Source organism: Salmo salar, chromosome ssa19, assembly GCF_905237065.1.
Source record: "Salmo salar chromosome ssa19, Ssal_v3.1, whole genome shotgun sequence".
Classification (NCBI taxonomy): Eukaryota; Metazoa; Chordata; class Actinopteri; order Salmoniformes; family Salmonidae; genus Salmo; species Salmo salar.
Window position 1 is genome coordinate 64,059,001 of NC_059460.1, and position 16,897 is coordinate 64,075,897.

Here is a 16,897-nt window from a genome sequence, read left to right on the forward strand (position 1 = left end):
CAATAATTCCACCCATGTCTTAATTAAAATTGATTTGTTTACAAAAATCACATTTTTTATAAAAAAAAAAAAAAAAGTGCTTTCATTGATAAATGTAATCCAGCAGAGGTAAATGGAAAATATTAACCACGTATGATGTCTATATTTCTTGTAATTAATATGTCAACATCTAAGTATTTTCACGTAAATTGTTATGGCTGTACTGTTTTAAAAAAAACAATGTTGTGGGTCCATCAGACCCACGTACATTGGGTGAATAACAAAAACATGAACACCACATAAGGGTTAAGCTTAAACACAGGTGTTTGGCACATGCTAATTAGCACAGGTGGCCACCTATGTCTTCCGGAAACAAGTGCTGTAATATGGAGATATGGCCATGTGGGAACACTAACCTTATGCCTAGATGTGTGTGAATTGCAATTATATTATTTTCAGTAAATCTTTGGGATGATACATTCCCCCCCCCATCCCATCTATGGATCACATGCAATCAATCGAGTATGAAGACACAGGATAAGCTTCCATCTCTTTAATTGGCTTTGAGTCATGGATTATAGCAGTAAATATGAGCTATTAAACATTTTCTTGCCATCACCAAAATAGTTGATTGTGAATATACAAAGACATGAAAAGTTCATAACGGAATACTATATATAATCACTTGACCCATTCCTTTAATGCAAGCAATTACAAATTGAAGTAAGAACTTAACTCCTAAAAATGGAACAAAATTGACAAATTTCAAGCAAAACAATTGTTCGAAATAGGCATTTTAAAAACAGAAACTGAGAACTATATAATACACATGGCAATTCATTCCAGTGGTTCTCCATCTATTACAATGTAAAGCCGGAGTCAGTACGTCATCGTTCTACACAATTTAGTCTCGTTCTCATGGTCGTCCTTCCAACGTAGAAGTCGTCTCATCGAACAGACTGAGCAGGTTCTTTGGTTCAAAGCTGGGTCGAGGGAGGGGCTCTGAGCGGACCCAGTTCCGGACGGGCCTCTGGGAAGAGTGTGTTGATGTGTTGTGCTGATTGTGTGCGTCCATGGACCGGTCTATCAGGCCGAGTCTGTGAGAGCCTGTGTCTTTGGGGGACCCTGTGAGTGCTGTCATTGTGTGGCAGGATCTGTCTGAGTGGATGCTGGAGGGTGTGTGTGCGAGGTTGAGGCTACGTGAAGGTGTGTGGATGTGACCAGAGTGTGTAGGGGTGTGGGCAGGACTGAGTTGATGGAATACTGGAGGGGAGTTCGGCAAAGGGGTGGAGGTGCTTCCCATGGATAGCCGGGATTTGATTCTGTTGAATGAGAAAGTGTGAATGTCAAAGCGAAATAAGTGAAATATAAGTTAAGCCTTTTTCTATTGAGTAACTGTGGCTGAAAGGATGGACAACAGATTGATGTCACTATACTTTTTCAGCAGCAGTGCTAACATTGCATTTTATTTGAATTTTTTGTTGTTGTTGACTCTTTTAGCTTAACAGGTACAGTTGCGGACAAATATATTGCCACCCTTGCACTTTTAAGTAATTCCTGATTTCTTATCAAATAAATTGAAATAAAAAAAATATATACTTTGTTGCAAAACCTTCTGCCAAGATGTTCAAGGACCCCAGTACCAGAGGCAGCAAAGCAACACTATATAGCATTATCAAATCTCACCCATGTTTCATTTAATGCTTAATTTGGTCGTCGGTAAACAGTGCTGATCTGTACTGGCAAAGAGCTCTAACTTTCCCCAGGATTTAGGCTTGTTTTTTAGGCTTGGGTTTGAGACATTTAAAATCAGGCCTTCTTGTGCCTCCTTCAGCAGTGGGTTCTTTCTATGTTGACCAACTACCAAATGAAGTATTCAAAGAAAATAACATCCTCCCTACAATAAAATATGGGGGAGATTCAATAATGCTGTGGGTTTGCTTAGCTGCCTTTGGTACTGGGGGCCTTGAACATGTGCAAGACATCATGAAATCAGCAGATTATCAAGGTGTTTTAGAGTGCAATGTTCAACCAAGTGTCCAAAAAAACAGTCTCTGTTGAATGTTGTGGGTTTTCCAGCAGGACAACAACCACAAACACATCGAAAGCACCCTGGAATAGTTCAAGAAGAAAAGCTGAACTGTTCTGGAGTCATCAGTGAAGAGTCTATCCATAACGTATGGCGAAAGCTGAAAACAGCAGTCGGTGGAGGGCACCCCTCCAACATAGCAGAATTAGAACAGTTTTCTGCTGAAGAGTGCACATTTCTTCTGGCAATTTCGCCCAGCAAGCTCATTGATGGCTACAAGAAGCATTTTTTGTCAGTTAGCTTGTCCAAACTCTGTGTAACCAAGTCCGTGCAACCAAGTCCTAGCTCCAGGGTGCCTATAATTCTGTCCATGCCATTTGTCTTTATCTTCTAAATAAAAATTGAATTGGTTCTGCTACGTTGAAAACCCAACAAAATCCATTAAGTTATTTTTAGAAGATTAGGGAATTATTTATTTTTACATTGTAGAATAGTGAAGACATCAAAACTATGAACACATGGAATCATGCAGTAACCCAAAAAGTATAAAACAAATCAAATTTCAGATGCTTTGCACACTCAGCATTCTCTCAACCAGCTTCATGAAGAATGTTTTCCAACAGTCAAAGTAATTCCCACATATGCAGGGCACTTGTTGGCTGCTTTTCTTTCACTCTGTGATCCAACTCATCCCAAACCATCTCAATTGGGTTGAGGTGAGGTGATTATGGAGGCCAGGTCATCTGATACAGCACTCAATCACTCACCTTCTTGGTCAAATAGCGCTTACACAGCCTGGAGGTGTGTTGGGTCATTGTCCTGTTGAAAAACGAATGATAGTCCCACTAAGCGCAAACCAGATGGGATGGTGTATCGCTGCAGATTGCTGTGGTAGCCTTGCTGGTTAAAAGTGTGCCTTGAATTCTAAATAAATCACCAAGTGTCACCAGCAAAGCACCATCACACCTCCTCCATGCTTCCTGGTGGGAACCACACATGCGGAGATCATCCATTCACCTACTCTGTGTCTCACAAAGACACGGCGGTTGGAACCAAAAATCTAACATTTGGACTGAGACCAAAGGACAGATTTCCACCAGTCTAAATGTCCATTGCTCGTGTTTCTTGGCCCAAGCAAGTCTCCTCTTCTTACTGGTGTGCTTTAGTAGTGGTTTCTTTGCAGCAATTTCGACCATGAAGACCTGATTCACACAGTCTCCTTTGAAAAGTTGATGTTGAGATGTGTCTGTTACTTGAACTCTGAAGTATTTATTTGGGCTGCAATCTGAGGTGCAGCTATCACTAATGAACTCTGCAGCAGAGGTAACTCTGGGTCTTCCTTTCCTGTGGTGGTCCTCAAGAGAGCCAGTTTTATCATAGCGCTTGATGGTTTTTGAGACTGCACTTGAAGAAACTTTCAAAGTTCTTGACATTTTCCGCATTGACTGACCTTCATGTCTTAAAGTAATGATGGACTGTCGTTTCTCTTTGCTTATTTGAGCTGTTCTTGTCATAATATGGACTTGGTCTTTTACCAAATAGGGCTAACTTCTGTATACCACCCCAATCGTGTCACAACAACTGATTGGCTCAAAGACATTAAGGAAAGAAATTCAACAAATGAACTTAACAAGGCAGACCTGTTAATTGAAACGCACCTTTAGTGATCGGTTGTCTCCACCAAGTCTGTCCCTAAACAATTTGATTTGCTGGTTTTACACAAAAACTTTCAAATAACTCTTTGTTGACTGTGTCTGGGTGTTATCAGCCACCACCAGCACTGGCCTGTACTTTAAATGCCCTAAGCTCTCTTCTGGCCCCTTCCACCAGCTGACAAACTAACCCTGATTCAAATGACCATCCTACCCATGCAAGACTACGGAGATGAAATGTATAGATGGGCAGGTAAGGGTGCTCTCAAGCGGCTAGATGTTCTTTACCATTCGGCCATCAGATTTGCCACCAATGCGCCTTATAGGACAGATCACTGCACTCTATACTCCTCTGTAAACTGGTCATCTCTGTATACCCGTTGCAAGACCCACTGGTTGATGCTTATTTATAAAACCCTCTTAGGCCACACTCCCCCCTATCTGAGATATCTACTGCAGGCCTCAACCTCCACATACAACACCCGTTCTGCCAGTCACATTCTGTTAAAGGTCACCAAAGCACACATCCCTGGGTCACTCCTCTTTTCAGTTCGCTGCAGCTAGCGACTGGAACGAGCTGCAACAAACAGTCAAACTGGACAGTTTTATCTCAGTCTCTTCAAAGACTAAATCATGGACACTTATTGACAGTTGTGACTGCTTCGTGTGATGTATTGTTGTCTCTACCGTCTTGCCCTTTGTGCTGTTGTCTGTGCCCAATAATGTTTGTACCATGTTTTGTGCTGCTGCCATGTGTTGCTGCCATGCTGTTGTGTCTTAGGTCTCTCTTTATGTAGTGTTGTCTCTCGTCGTGATGTGCGTTTTGTCCTAAATATGGGTATACATTTTATTATATTTTTTCCCCAGCCCCCGTAGCCGCAGGAGTTTTTTTGGTAGGCCGTCATTGTAAGTAAGAATTTGTTCTTAACTGACTTGCCTAATAATAAAAAAATTCAATATATATATTTTAAAGCTGGTTGAGAGAGTGCCAAGTGTGCAAAGCTGTCATCAAGGCAAAGGGTGGCTTCTTTGAATAATCTCAAAAACAAATCAACATTTATTTTATTTAACACTTTTTTGGTTAGTATGATTCCATATGTGTTATTTGATGTCTTCACTATTATGCTACAATGTGGAAAAATACACTGCTCAAAAAAATAAAGGGAACACTAAAATAACACATCCTAGATCTGAATGAATGAAATAATCTTATTAAATACTTTTTTCTTTACATAGTTGAATGTGCTGACAACAAAATCACACAACAATAATCAATGGAAATCCAATTTATCAACCCATGGAGGTCTGGATTTGGAGTCACACTCAAAATTAAAGTGGAAAACCACACTAAAGGCTGATCCAACTTTGATGTAATGTCCTTAAAACAAGTCAAAATGAGGCTCAGTAGTGTGTGTGGCCTCCACCTGCCTGTATGACCTCCCTACAACACCTGGGCATGCTCCTGATGAGGTGGCGGATGGTCTCCTGAGGGATCTCCTCCCAGACCTGGACTAAAGCATCCGCCGACTCCTGGACAGTCTGTGGTGCAACGTGGCGTTGGTGGATGGAGCGAGACATGATGTCCCAGATGTGCTCAATTGGATTCAGGTCTGGGGAACGGGAAGGCCAGTCCATAGCATCAATGCCTTCCTCTTGCAGGAACTGCTGACGCACTCCAGCCACATGAGGTCTAGCATTGTCTTGCATTAGGAGGAACCCAGGGCCAACCGCACCAGCATATGGTCTCACAAGGGGTCTGAGGATCTCATCTCGGTAGCTAATGGCAGTCAGGCTACCTCTGGCGAGCACATGGAGGGCTGTGCGGCCCCCCAAAGAAATGCCACCCCACACCATGACTGACCCACCGCCAAACCGGTCATGCTGGAGGATGTTGCAGGCAGCAGAACGTTCTCCACGGCGTCTCCAGACTCTGTCACGTCTGTCACATGTGCTCAGTGTGAACCTGCTTTCATCTGTGAAGAGCACAGGGCGCCAGTGGCGAATTTGCCAATCTGCAAATGCCAAACCTCCTGCACGGTGTTGGGCTGTAAGCACAACCCCCACCTGTGGACGTCGGGCCCTCATACCACCCTCATGGAGTCTGTTTCTGACCGTTTGAGCAGACACATGCACATTTGTGGCCTGCTGGAGGTCATTTTGCAGGGCTCTGGCAGTGCTCCTCCTGCTCCTCCTTGCACAAAGGCGGAGGTAGCGGTCCTGCTGCTGGGTTGTTGCCCTCCTACGGCCTCCTCCACGTCTCCTGATGTACTGGCCTGTCTCCTGGTAGCGCCTCCATGCTCTGGACACTACGCTGACAGACACAGCAAACCTTCTTGCCACAGCTCGCATTGATGTGCCATCCTGGATGAGCTGCACTACCTGAGCCACTTGTGTGGGTTGTAGACTCCGTCTCATGCTACCACTAGAGTGAAAGCACCGCCAGCATTCAAAAGTGACCAAAACATCAGCCAGGAAGCATAGGAACTGAGAAGTGGTCTTTGGTCACCACCTGCAGAACCACTCCTTTATTGGGGGTGTCTTGCTAATTGCCTATAATTTCCACCTGTTGTCTATTCCATTTGCACAACAGCATGTGAAATGTATTGTCAATCAGTGTTGCTTCCTAAGTGGACAGTTTGATTTCACAGAAGTGTGATTGACTTGGAGTTACATTGTGTTGTTTAAGTGTTCCCTTTATTTTTTTGAGCAGTGTAGTAAAAATAAAGAAAAACAATTGAATGAATAGGTGTCCAAACTTTTGACTGGTACTGTATATTATCCATTGACAGTAAAGTAGTCTGAGTGTACAAAACATTAGGAACACCTTCCTAATATTGACTTGCACCCAATTTTGCCTCAGAACAGCCTGACTTCGTTGGGCATGGATTCTAAACGGTGTCGAAAGCGTTCCCCATGGATGCTGGCCAATGTTGACTCCAATGCTTCCCACAGTTGTGTCAAGTTAGCTGGTAGTGGATCTCTACTTTGAATAGCTTGTTCCATCTCATCCCACAGATGCTCAACTGGATTGAGATCTGGTGACTCGGCAGGCCACTGTAGTAAGCTGAATTCACTGTCATGTTCATGGAACCATTCCTGGACAATCCTAGCCTTGTGGCATAATCCTGCTGAAAAAAACTGATTTGCAGACAGATACACTACCGCCATGAAGGGATGCACCCGATTGGCAATGATGTTCAGATATCCTGTGGCATTCAAACGTTGCTTCACTTCCATCAAGGGGCCCAAAGTGTGCCATGAAAACACCCCACGCCACCAGCCTGCAATGTTGATAACCACTTGAGTAAATGCGTTTCTCCATACCCTTGTCCTTCCGACCAGGCAATGTTTTTCCAATTCTCCTGGGTCTACTGTTTTCATTCCTTAGCCCACTGCAATCGCAGTTTCTTGTTTTTTTGCTGAAAGAAGTGGAACTCTAAGGTCGTCGGCTGGACCCAGCAGCTTTGCGGTTCTTGACAGATTCAAACCGGTGCGCCTTGCATCTACTACCATACCCCGTTCAAAGACAGTTAAATCTTTTGTCTTGCCCATTCACACTCTGAATGGCAAACATACACAATCCATCTCTCAAAAATAGTTATTTAACCAGTCTCCTCCCCTTCATCTACACTGATTGAAGAGTATTTAACAATAAGGGATCATAGCTTTCACCTGGTCAGTCTCATGGAAAAAGCAGGTGTTCCTAATGTTTTGTACACTCAGTGTATATGAATATGCAGAAAAAGGGACAATGAGGTTGCATTACATGGAGAACGCCCTCCCAATCAATATCTCAAATGCTCACTCTCATTTGGATGTTATCTGTTCTCGTGTCAGTTCAGAGCTTGTCATTTACCTGTGAGAGAAGGTGGGGGAGTGCTCCGGGCCCAGGGCGTCGGGCAGAAACACCACATCCTCTAGGCTGCCTGAGTCAGTGTGCATCATGGCACTGGGGGGCAGCATGAAGTCCAGCTCCGAACTCTCCTTTGGAGGGGTGCACGGAGAAGGGGGCGTCCAGCGTGGAAGGAACGGGAGGTTGAGAAAGGAGAAGAGCCCCCAACCAGAGTATAAAATAGACTAAAAGAGAAAAGGTAGAAGATACACACGTTTATTTGAATAGAAATACAAATCAAACAAGTCCATCTTGAACAACATTGAGAGTCTATCCACTGGGATGCAAACTGGTGAGGGCCCAAAAAGGAGACACTTATTTTGTTGCACTGAAACATGGGAAAAAAATCCCTGCTAGGGGGAAATGCAGGTTTTAATTAAACAACAAATAATATGATTTACATGATCAGTCTCTGTGTGTAAAATAAGTGGTTAATGTGAACCTAACTCATCTATAAAACTTAAAGAAAGCAATCCAATGTTATTTGTGGCCTAGACTTTACAGCAAACGACACTCAAATCTTGAGAAAAAAAAAAACAATACACTAATATTGCAGTTAGCCATGACAGCCTTTATAATAGAACGTTTGTGACCACACACATCTAAATATTGCACTTGGGGGGAAAAAAAACACCTTAAAGTAGAAATAGAATGAACCTAACTGGCACTCTTTTTGCTCTATTATAGTGGCCACTATAGTAGACATCGATCAAGTGCACAAGGCTACATGTGCAAAAATAATGTTCACAGAGTAAAAAACAACAATCCCCCTCACTCACAAGTGATAGTGTCAAGTTCAACACAAGAAAAGCAATATCTTTGGCCTACACTGAACATTATTACATTGCACACTTTCTGCCTGTGGACATCTGTTCTACAATGTGCCAGCAGAGCATGATACCCTTTGTTGGCATAATTGATCTCTTTCAGGCAGAGAGTACACCTGGCATACCCCTTTTTAGCCACTGTATTGTAAAAGTGAGAAAGAGGGAAAGTGTGTGGTGTTCCTTTCACCTCCATAGTGGCATCCAGCTTAAGCCAGGCCCAGCTCCAGCTACACTTGATCCCTGAATCCACTTATTTAACAAGCAATGCCTCATTTTCAACTAATTCTCTCATTCTGAAAATTAACCACATACTGTAGAGGGAAAACATTACTTCACAGATAGTAGTTAGTTAGCTAGTTAAACCTCTTAGGGCTAGGGGGCAGTATTTTCACGGCCGGATGAAAAACGTACCCAATTTAAACAGGTTACTACTCTGTCCCAGAAACTAGAATATGCATATTATTAGTAGATTTGGATAGAAAACACTCTGAAGTTTCTAAAACTGTTTGAATGGTGTCTGTGAGTATAATAGAACTCATATGGCAGGCAAAAACCTGAGAAAAAGTCAAGCAGGAATTGGGAAGTCTGGTGCTTGTAGTCCTTTCAAGTGATTGCCTTGAGTGTATACAGTGACTTAGGGTTCATTTTGCACTTCCTAAAGCTTCCACTAGATGTCAGCAGTCTTTAGAACAGTGTTTGAAGATTCTATGGTGAATTTGAAGGGAATACCAGCTGTGGTAAACTGGTGTCCCATTATAAGGCATGGGCTCAAGTCACGCGCAATGACTTGGGAGCGAGCTCATATTCACTCCTAAAGAGAACGGATAGGTCCGGTTGGAATTTTATTCAAGGTATATGATAAAAACAACCTAAAGATTGATTCTATACACCATTTGACATGTTTCTACAAACTGTAGTATAACTTTTTTGACTTTTCGTCTGGACTAAGTAAGCGCGCGCGTAGTGGATTTGGATAGTGAACCTAACGCACGAACAAAATTGATTATTTGGAAATAAATATGAACTTTATCGAACATTTATTGTGGAGCTGGGATTTTTGGGAGTGCCTTCTGATGAAGATAATCAAAAATAAGTGAATATTTATAATGTCATTTCTTAGTTTTATTGACTCCAAGATGGCGGGTTTCTGTTTGCTAGTTGTTAGTGTCATCTGGGCTGTACTCAGATTATTGCAAATTGTGCTTTCGCAGTGAACATTTTTTTAAATTTGACAAAGCGATTACATTTAGGAGAAGTGCATCTATAATTTTGTGCATAACACTTCTATATTGATCAATGTTTACGATGAGAATTTACGTACTGTGTGCTCATTGTGCTCATTCACCGGGAGGTTTGGAGGGAAAACATTTCTCAACATTACTCGCCAATGTAAAATGCTGTTTTTGGATATAAATATGAACTTTATTGAGCAAAACATACATGTATTGTGTAACATAATGTCCTAGGAGTGTCATCTGATGAAGATCGTCAAAGGTTAGTGCTTCATTTAGCTGTGTTTTGGGTTTTTGTGATGCATCTAGTTGCTTGGAAAATGGCTGTGTGGTGTTTCTTGTGAAGTTTATGTCCTAACATAATCTAATTTTATGCTTTCGGCGTAAAGCCTTTTTGAAATCGGACGTGGTTAGATTAACGAGAAGTTTATCTTTAAAATGGTGTAAAATAGTTGATTGTTTGAGAAAATGGAATTATGAGATTTTAGCCGTTTTAAATTTGGCGCTCTGATTTTCCACTGGCTGTTGTCAAAATCAATCCCGTTAACGGGATGAGAACGGGAAGGGGTCCCATAGAGGTTAACATTTCACACAGATTGCCAGGGTACTAGTAAGCAACTAAAGCGTTATAAATTGAGGAACGGCAAGGAGTCATATACCAGTTAATACTATAGCGAATTGGTTAGGTTACTAACGTTAGCTGTCTGACTTTATTAACCAACTAATTTTCACACCATAATTGAGTTTATTTGATCAGTTAAGTTGGCTAATGTTGCTCAACATTTCTCTGGCTAGCTAACGGAGAATTCGATCCAGCTAGCAAGATACTTAACAATGCTAACAATACTTGTTCCACCACACTTTCTCCCTCACTTCAAACTTTCCAAATGCCAGTTTTTTTTTCCTGTTACAGCTCATGAAGTATGCTTCATCACCTTCTCACCCCTGTCCCCGTGGTAAGGCTTCTCACCTACCTCTTCGTTATCTTTCAGGGAACGTGCTGCTGTAACAGGCAAACTGTGTTTCTACTCTCTGCTGTCTTTCCAGAGCGCATGCTGATGCTGTAACTAGCAAATTAGTTGTCCCTTCTCTCTTCAGTTGCGTGCTGCATTCTGTTGTTATGTGAACAATTAGCTTGGATACAGCCAGTATTGCTCCAAATGCACATAACTCGTTCGCTTACAGCCAGTAGTGATCCCAAGCTGCCCCCCACCGAAAATTTTGTCAATGGATCTACACGAATCACATAGGTCACATATTTCGGATTCAAAACGGCAAATTTTGCCGAAAGGTGACAAGTTTGCATCACTGTATCCAACATGTGTATCATAGCTACTTTAAAATATATTTTCTTATGCTGGTTAGCAGTTCAGTTTGAACAAAATGCTTTGTAAATGAAAAGTATTATTATTATAGTTAAATCGCAGTTTAGAGGGAGGCGGAAAGTTCTGGCGACTGGGTTTACCAACCTGGCAGAAGGTGACTAGTGTGAGCAGGGTTTCGCGGAGGAGGAGGGAGACATTGCGCCTCCACCTGTGTCTCCTGACCACTGGCAGGGTGAGGAGCTCGGGCACGGTGGCCCTCACAGACAGCTCCGGGGCCAGCATCATCCGCAGCACAGTCTGCAGCTCCACTGACAGGCCTGGAAGTACACAGACAATAACGGGAAACAAAAAAATTAAGATAAAAAGGATGACCCTAACAGGCATAAAATGTGAATGTCCAGACTCGAGACAAACTTGCCAGGTGCAAACCATATGAACAAAATTATTCCCTTACACTGATGCTCCCGATTGCTTTTCTATATTAGACAAACACATGGAAGGACATGACAGTGTGCAGGTTAATTTCACTGCTAAAAAGGAGGAGTACAAATCAAACGGGCAAATCTTGTATAACATTGAAAGTCAATCCAACATGTGTATCGTATATATTTTCTTAAGACCTGGGGTCGTAGCCACAAAGCATTTCAGAGTGGAAAATTGGTTGTAAGTGCTAAGAGACATTTTACCCTACTCGGTTTAAAAAAGAAATTTATTAATTAAAAAAAGAAGCTGTGCATGAGCTGTCCTAACCAGTTAAACGTTTCCAGCAGGTGTCTTGATAATAAACAAAGGCAGTGGTTCCTGTGTCACATGCAATTGCTTTGGATTTGTTGAAAGAATTTGATATTTCTAGGATATGATCAATCCATAAATAATCTAAACCTACATGCATCTCTTGGGCTTTTGACAATGATTTCACGAGGCCTATTTCACTGGGCAAAGAGATTGTGTCAGGCAAAAACTATATGAAGCATTTTACAATTGCAACATTTGTGTCAGGCAAAAATGATATTAAGCGTTTTACCATTGCAACATTTGATGTACAGTTACATTCAACGTGGTCGTCCGAAGCGTGTTCACAGCTGGCGATGCCTTACCGCAATTGGGTATTTCCCATAATTTGTAAGAATATTAATGAGCGTCATCACCATCTTTCCTCTGCGGTACCTCAAAACTGCCGTGATTAGCACCTGAGAAACTTTTATGAGGAGTTTTACTCCTGGCTCAGAGTTTGAGCCATGTCTGAACATCATCCTAAAACCTACTCTGAGTTGAGTTTTTTTATCTTAAAAACAGGTTAACAGGATTCCGAGTACCTTCTCTGAGATGCTTTGTGGATACGGCCCCAGATGTGTAAAAGCTGCCATTACCCATTATCTGTGTCATATTTTGATGATTGTTAAATTGTAAAAAAAGAAATGTCAATAAATATATTGTACAACAACAAAAAAAGCTGCCATTACCATTTGTAAACTCTGCGGGTAGACGGCCTTGTCTGAGCTGCTGCCATCCCTCTCCCCCTTTCGGCACCTCCATATTGCAAGCCAGCTCCAAGATGGACACGCCAAGACTGAGAGAAACAGGAAAGTCTCATTATTACTAATTGATTAGATATAAATCGTGTTTTTTTTCCCCCCCACCAGGTGCTCAAAGCACTTCACATCATAAAAGGGGAATCACTTCCTCCATTATTAGGGAGTATAGGGAGCACCGGCATCATCACCTGAAAACATCAGCAGCAGGGCCATACTCGCCCCTCAGCAGCTCTGGGGCCATGTATCGGGGATCACCCTCCTGGACATCCTCCTTCTCCCTCCCCTTACCCTCCCCTCGGAGCTCCAGTGCCAGCCCAAAGTCTCCTAGTTTGAGGCGGCCAGAGCGCGTCAGGAACACGTTGGCCGGCTTGAGGTCCAGGTGGGCGAAGCTGCGGGCGTGAAGGTGGTGCAGGGCCGAGAGGAGGTCGCACAGGTATGCCCACGCTGCAGGCTCATCTGTAGAGTAAAGGGAGAAGAATGTGTCATTATGGACACATACAGGGTTACATTCCTCAGGTATTGTTAGCACAGCCGTATTGTGCATCAGTGGCGGTCAGACAAAGTGTATCAACAGAAATCATCACACCCCAAATGACATAGAAATAGGTAACAAGAACTATAAACAAATAAAGAAATTCACATTAATTACATTTCATTTCACCGCCATTCACAAAATCACATCCATAGAACAGTAGTAAGCAACATATGTGTCACACAGTGCACCTTTCCAATTTTTACTGACTGACCTGGGCTGGAAGGTTGGGCCTCGGCGTGCAGCAGCAGGCTGGTGCAGCACAGCTCCATCTGGATGTACAAGCGGCACCCCTCCTCCCAGGCTGCCACAAAGCCCAGGATGTGTGGGTGGGGGCACAGGCGCTCGTGGTTCTGGGCCTCCCGCATGCTCCTGTTGCGCTCACTGTTGCCCCTGAAGCGCTGGACTGAACGCTTGACAGCGTAGTGGTTCCCGTCCTGGAGGCTCAGCACCTGGGAAGCGGTCAAGTGGAGCTCTGAGATCTTGTTCTCGTGTTATTTAGGCTCTCCACATTAAAAAGATGTTGATTGACATGATAAAAAAATAATAATAATAAATCTATGATATTTTCATTTCCTGTGCTTCCGTTTTGGACAGTTCCCACTCACCTTGTACACCTCGCCGAAGGACCCTCTCCCCAGCAGGCCCAGGTTGGTGAAGCACTGGTTGAAGTAGGACTGCTGTCTGCCAGGGTCGTACAGCGACAGCGGAGGAGGAGATTTGATGAGGGAGTGGGAGAGGGGAGACCAGGGGGACGGAGGGCGCTGGGGGAAGACCCGGCTCAGAGGAGGGCAGCCCTTGGACGGTGGCCGCGGGGGTAGTGAGTGCGAGATATGGGCGGGAGGAGAGAGAGATGAGGCGGATGAAGAGAAGGGCAGGCGGCGTTTCTTAAGGGAGAAGGACTGCTCGGCCTTGGAGAAGTGGGTGGGGAGGGGGAGAGGTGTGGTGGCCACTTTGGTTTCCAAGTACACAGACATGGCTTGGAGATGTTGAGGGATCAATAAAGGGGCAATGGCCTGGGAAGTGACAGTGAAGGTATGGTGACCGTAGGATCCTGAGTTTCTGAGCACAAGTTTTGAGATTCAGAGTTGAGAAAATAGAAAGGTCTACATTAGTGTGCTTTCAACATAGTCAAGACAAGGTGATGTTGACATTTGGTGCAAAACAAATAACAAATCTGTAAAAGACAACCTAATCAAATCCACTTTAGGCAGCTAATAATAATAGCCTGAACCATATGGGTGACGTTTCAGTCAAATACCCATGTAAGACTAACTAAGCTGGCACAAATGTCATTGATTTTGTTTCTGGTAAATAAATTAACGTTGTCAGCAAATAACTGTAGCCTTGCCAGCTATTTGGGTAATCTTAACGTTAACATTACAGGGAAATTGCATTATTCAATGTAAGCAATAGCTAGCCAGCTCTCCAAAAGGTGTTTACTTACCAGACTGGACGAATTCTATCAAATGAACAGCTTAATTCCAAGTGACAGTCATCAACGTAGCTAATAGTAGCATTCTTATGACCAGAGAAACACGAAAGTCATCGTTAGATTAAAATATACTGGTTAACGTTCGATAGTTAGCAAATAGAGCTGGCTAGCTCCTATCCAAGTCAAGCAGCCTGTATTTCATGGAAAAGAGATGTATGTTTCTGAACCAGAGGAGAACTACTTTCCCCGCCTTAATCAAGTACGGTTAGCTGCAGCCCAATATGGCGACCGGAGGACTTCTTCTTCGATGAAGTTTAACGGCGGTTGGCATCCAATATATGTTGCATTACCGCCACCTACTAGACTGGAGTACAACTCCCTTATGCTTTGCTTGAAAAAAACAAAAAACGAATACCCTACCATCTAACACTACACTCACACATTTTTTTAAATAAATAAATAAATTTTTTAAAAACACACCCTACTCCACTATTTAGTCCTACCTCATGCCGACAACTTGAAAGGATGTGACACCATCACGTAACACACCCTGTAACTCTTCTGATGTCAAGTCTCGCACTGTAAATACTGCACGGCCAATTCAGACATCAGATTGACCATGCAACGCATTTAACGCAATTCTGCAGCTGCCACCACCTCAATTTTCTGCGACTCACGTTCCATCCCTGCAGTAAAGTTGATAACCATTGCTATAAAATGCTAAAAAATCTAATTTACTGAAACATGTCACTTGTCGGCCTATCCCTCTGTACTGGTACAGATCTACTACTCACACCCCTCTCAGGATCCCTCCCCCTTGACCCATCTTCCTCTACTTTCTTCACTGCCTCAGCATATGACAACTTCTGCATTACTCTAACCTTGGAAACCTCAACCTGCCTCTCTCGCACGGGACATTTCTGATCCCCAGCCCCATGGGCACCCCTACATTTAACACATACCACTACTTTCTTCAATGCTACACATTCCTTCGTCTCATGCCCTTCTGCACACTCTCACACGTAGGAACCTCCCTCCTACAGACTGCTGCCACATGTCCAGAAGCTTGGCACCTGTAACAACGTAATGTATTCGGCACAAAAGCTTGTAGAGGATAACTTATATACCCTAACATCACTTTGTCGGGCAAAGACTCAACATCAAAACTCAAAAGAACAGACAATGACTCTTCTGTTTCACCAGTCATGCTACCCTGTCTGCATCGCACCAAACGACGAGCATCACAAACACTGGGAATCTTCACCTTCAGTTGGTCAACTGTTACATTTACTGCTACACCAGTAATCACTCCTTTCAATGGCGCCCTCGAGAGCAAAACAATTAACATTTCTTGCCCCATTTTGTTTAATGCGGAGCGCCTTCTCCATTTGACCAGCAGAAACAAACAATTATCACAAGACCACTTCTGCTTACCCTCACTGATTACACAGTACCCAACTCTGTTTTCACTCACCCTGAAACCACAAATGGATCAGCCAAAAGGCAAGGGTACACTTTCTCCAAAAACTTCACTCGTACTGTCTTTATCCTGACCGTCGGTGCAAGTCTTAGGCTCCGAGAAGTTCACCACACCTACCAGCTCTGATACTTTGACCTCATTCACTTCCATTTCTCCTCCTGCCTCCAGCTCACTCTGCTTACACTTTCTACCATTCTTCTTTAACAAACCATCTCTTTTTTACACCATTTTTAACCGACTCAAGCTCACTGTCTTCCTCCCTCTCTCTCTTAGACCTCCTCTGCCTTTCTTTTTCCCTCCATTCCTCCTCTGTATTCCAGTATATGTCTCCTTATGATAATACTGCACTTCTCCTGACATACATCTGGTTCTTGCTTTCTCAAGGGACGTCATTTAACCAGCTGTCACAATCGCCGTACAATCAGCACAAACCCCTCGGGATCGGCGACCGGAGTATAGCTGCAGAATGGCATTAAAGGCATTGCATGGTCAATCTGATGTCTGAATTGGCCGTGCAGTATTTACGGTGATACGGCCTATGCAGAAGTCAGGGCATTCATCCTACTTGCGCTTCGCGGAGAGCCTCAATTTTCTTGGACTGACGTTCCTTGCCTGCAGTAAAGTTGATAACCATTACTATAAAATGCTAAAAATCCAATCTTACTGAAACATATATCACTTGTTGGCCTATCCCTCTGTACTGGTACAGATCTACTACTCACGCCCCTCCTCTCAGGATCCCTCCCCCTTGATCCATCTTCCTCTAGTTTCTTCACTGCCTCAGCATATGACAAAATCTGCACTACTCTAACCCTGGAAACCTCAACCTGCCTCTCTCGCACGGGACATTTCTTATCCCCAGCTCCATGGGCACCCCTACAATTAGCACATACCACTACTTTCCCCAAAGCTACACATTCCTTTTAGAGAGAAGTTGTCAAGGAAGTGAGTTTGTGTTTATACAGTACCTCCCGCCCCC

The 16,897-nt window shown here is 43.3% G+C and overlaps 1 protein-coding gene across 2 annotated transcripts; it reads right to left on the reverse strand.

Moving 5' to 3' along the window:
• Window positions 1-517: 517 nt before the first annotated feature.
• Window positions 518-14,740, reverse strand: pkmyt1 (protein kinase, membrane associated tyrosine/threonine 1). Of its 2 annotated transcripts, none has more exons than XM_014158601.2 (8): window positions 14,451-14,740; window positions 13,612-14,065; window positions 13,218-13,455; window positions 12,660-12,927; window positions 12,400-12,506; window positions 11,081-11,253; window positions 7,517-7,737; window positions 518-1,301 (listed from the first exon to the last, which is right to left on the reverse strand). In XM_014158601.2, exons 2-8 carry the CDS (start codon window positions 13,978-13,980, stop codon window positions 896-898), a joined length of 1,782 nt encoding a protein of 593 aa, XP_014014076.2. In that variant the 5' UTR covers window positions 13,981-14,065; window positions 14,451-14,740; the 3' UTR covers window positions 518-895. The 2 variants fall into 2 exon arrangements, with proteins under 2 accessions (XP_014014076.2, XP_014014077.2); XM_014158602.2 differs by having other exon boundaries at window positions 13,612-14,057; window positions 14,451-14,729.
• Between the last annotated feature and the right edge of the window lie 2,157 nt (window positions 14,741-16,897).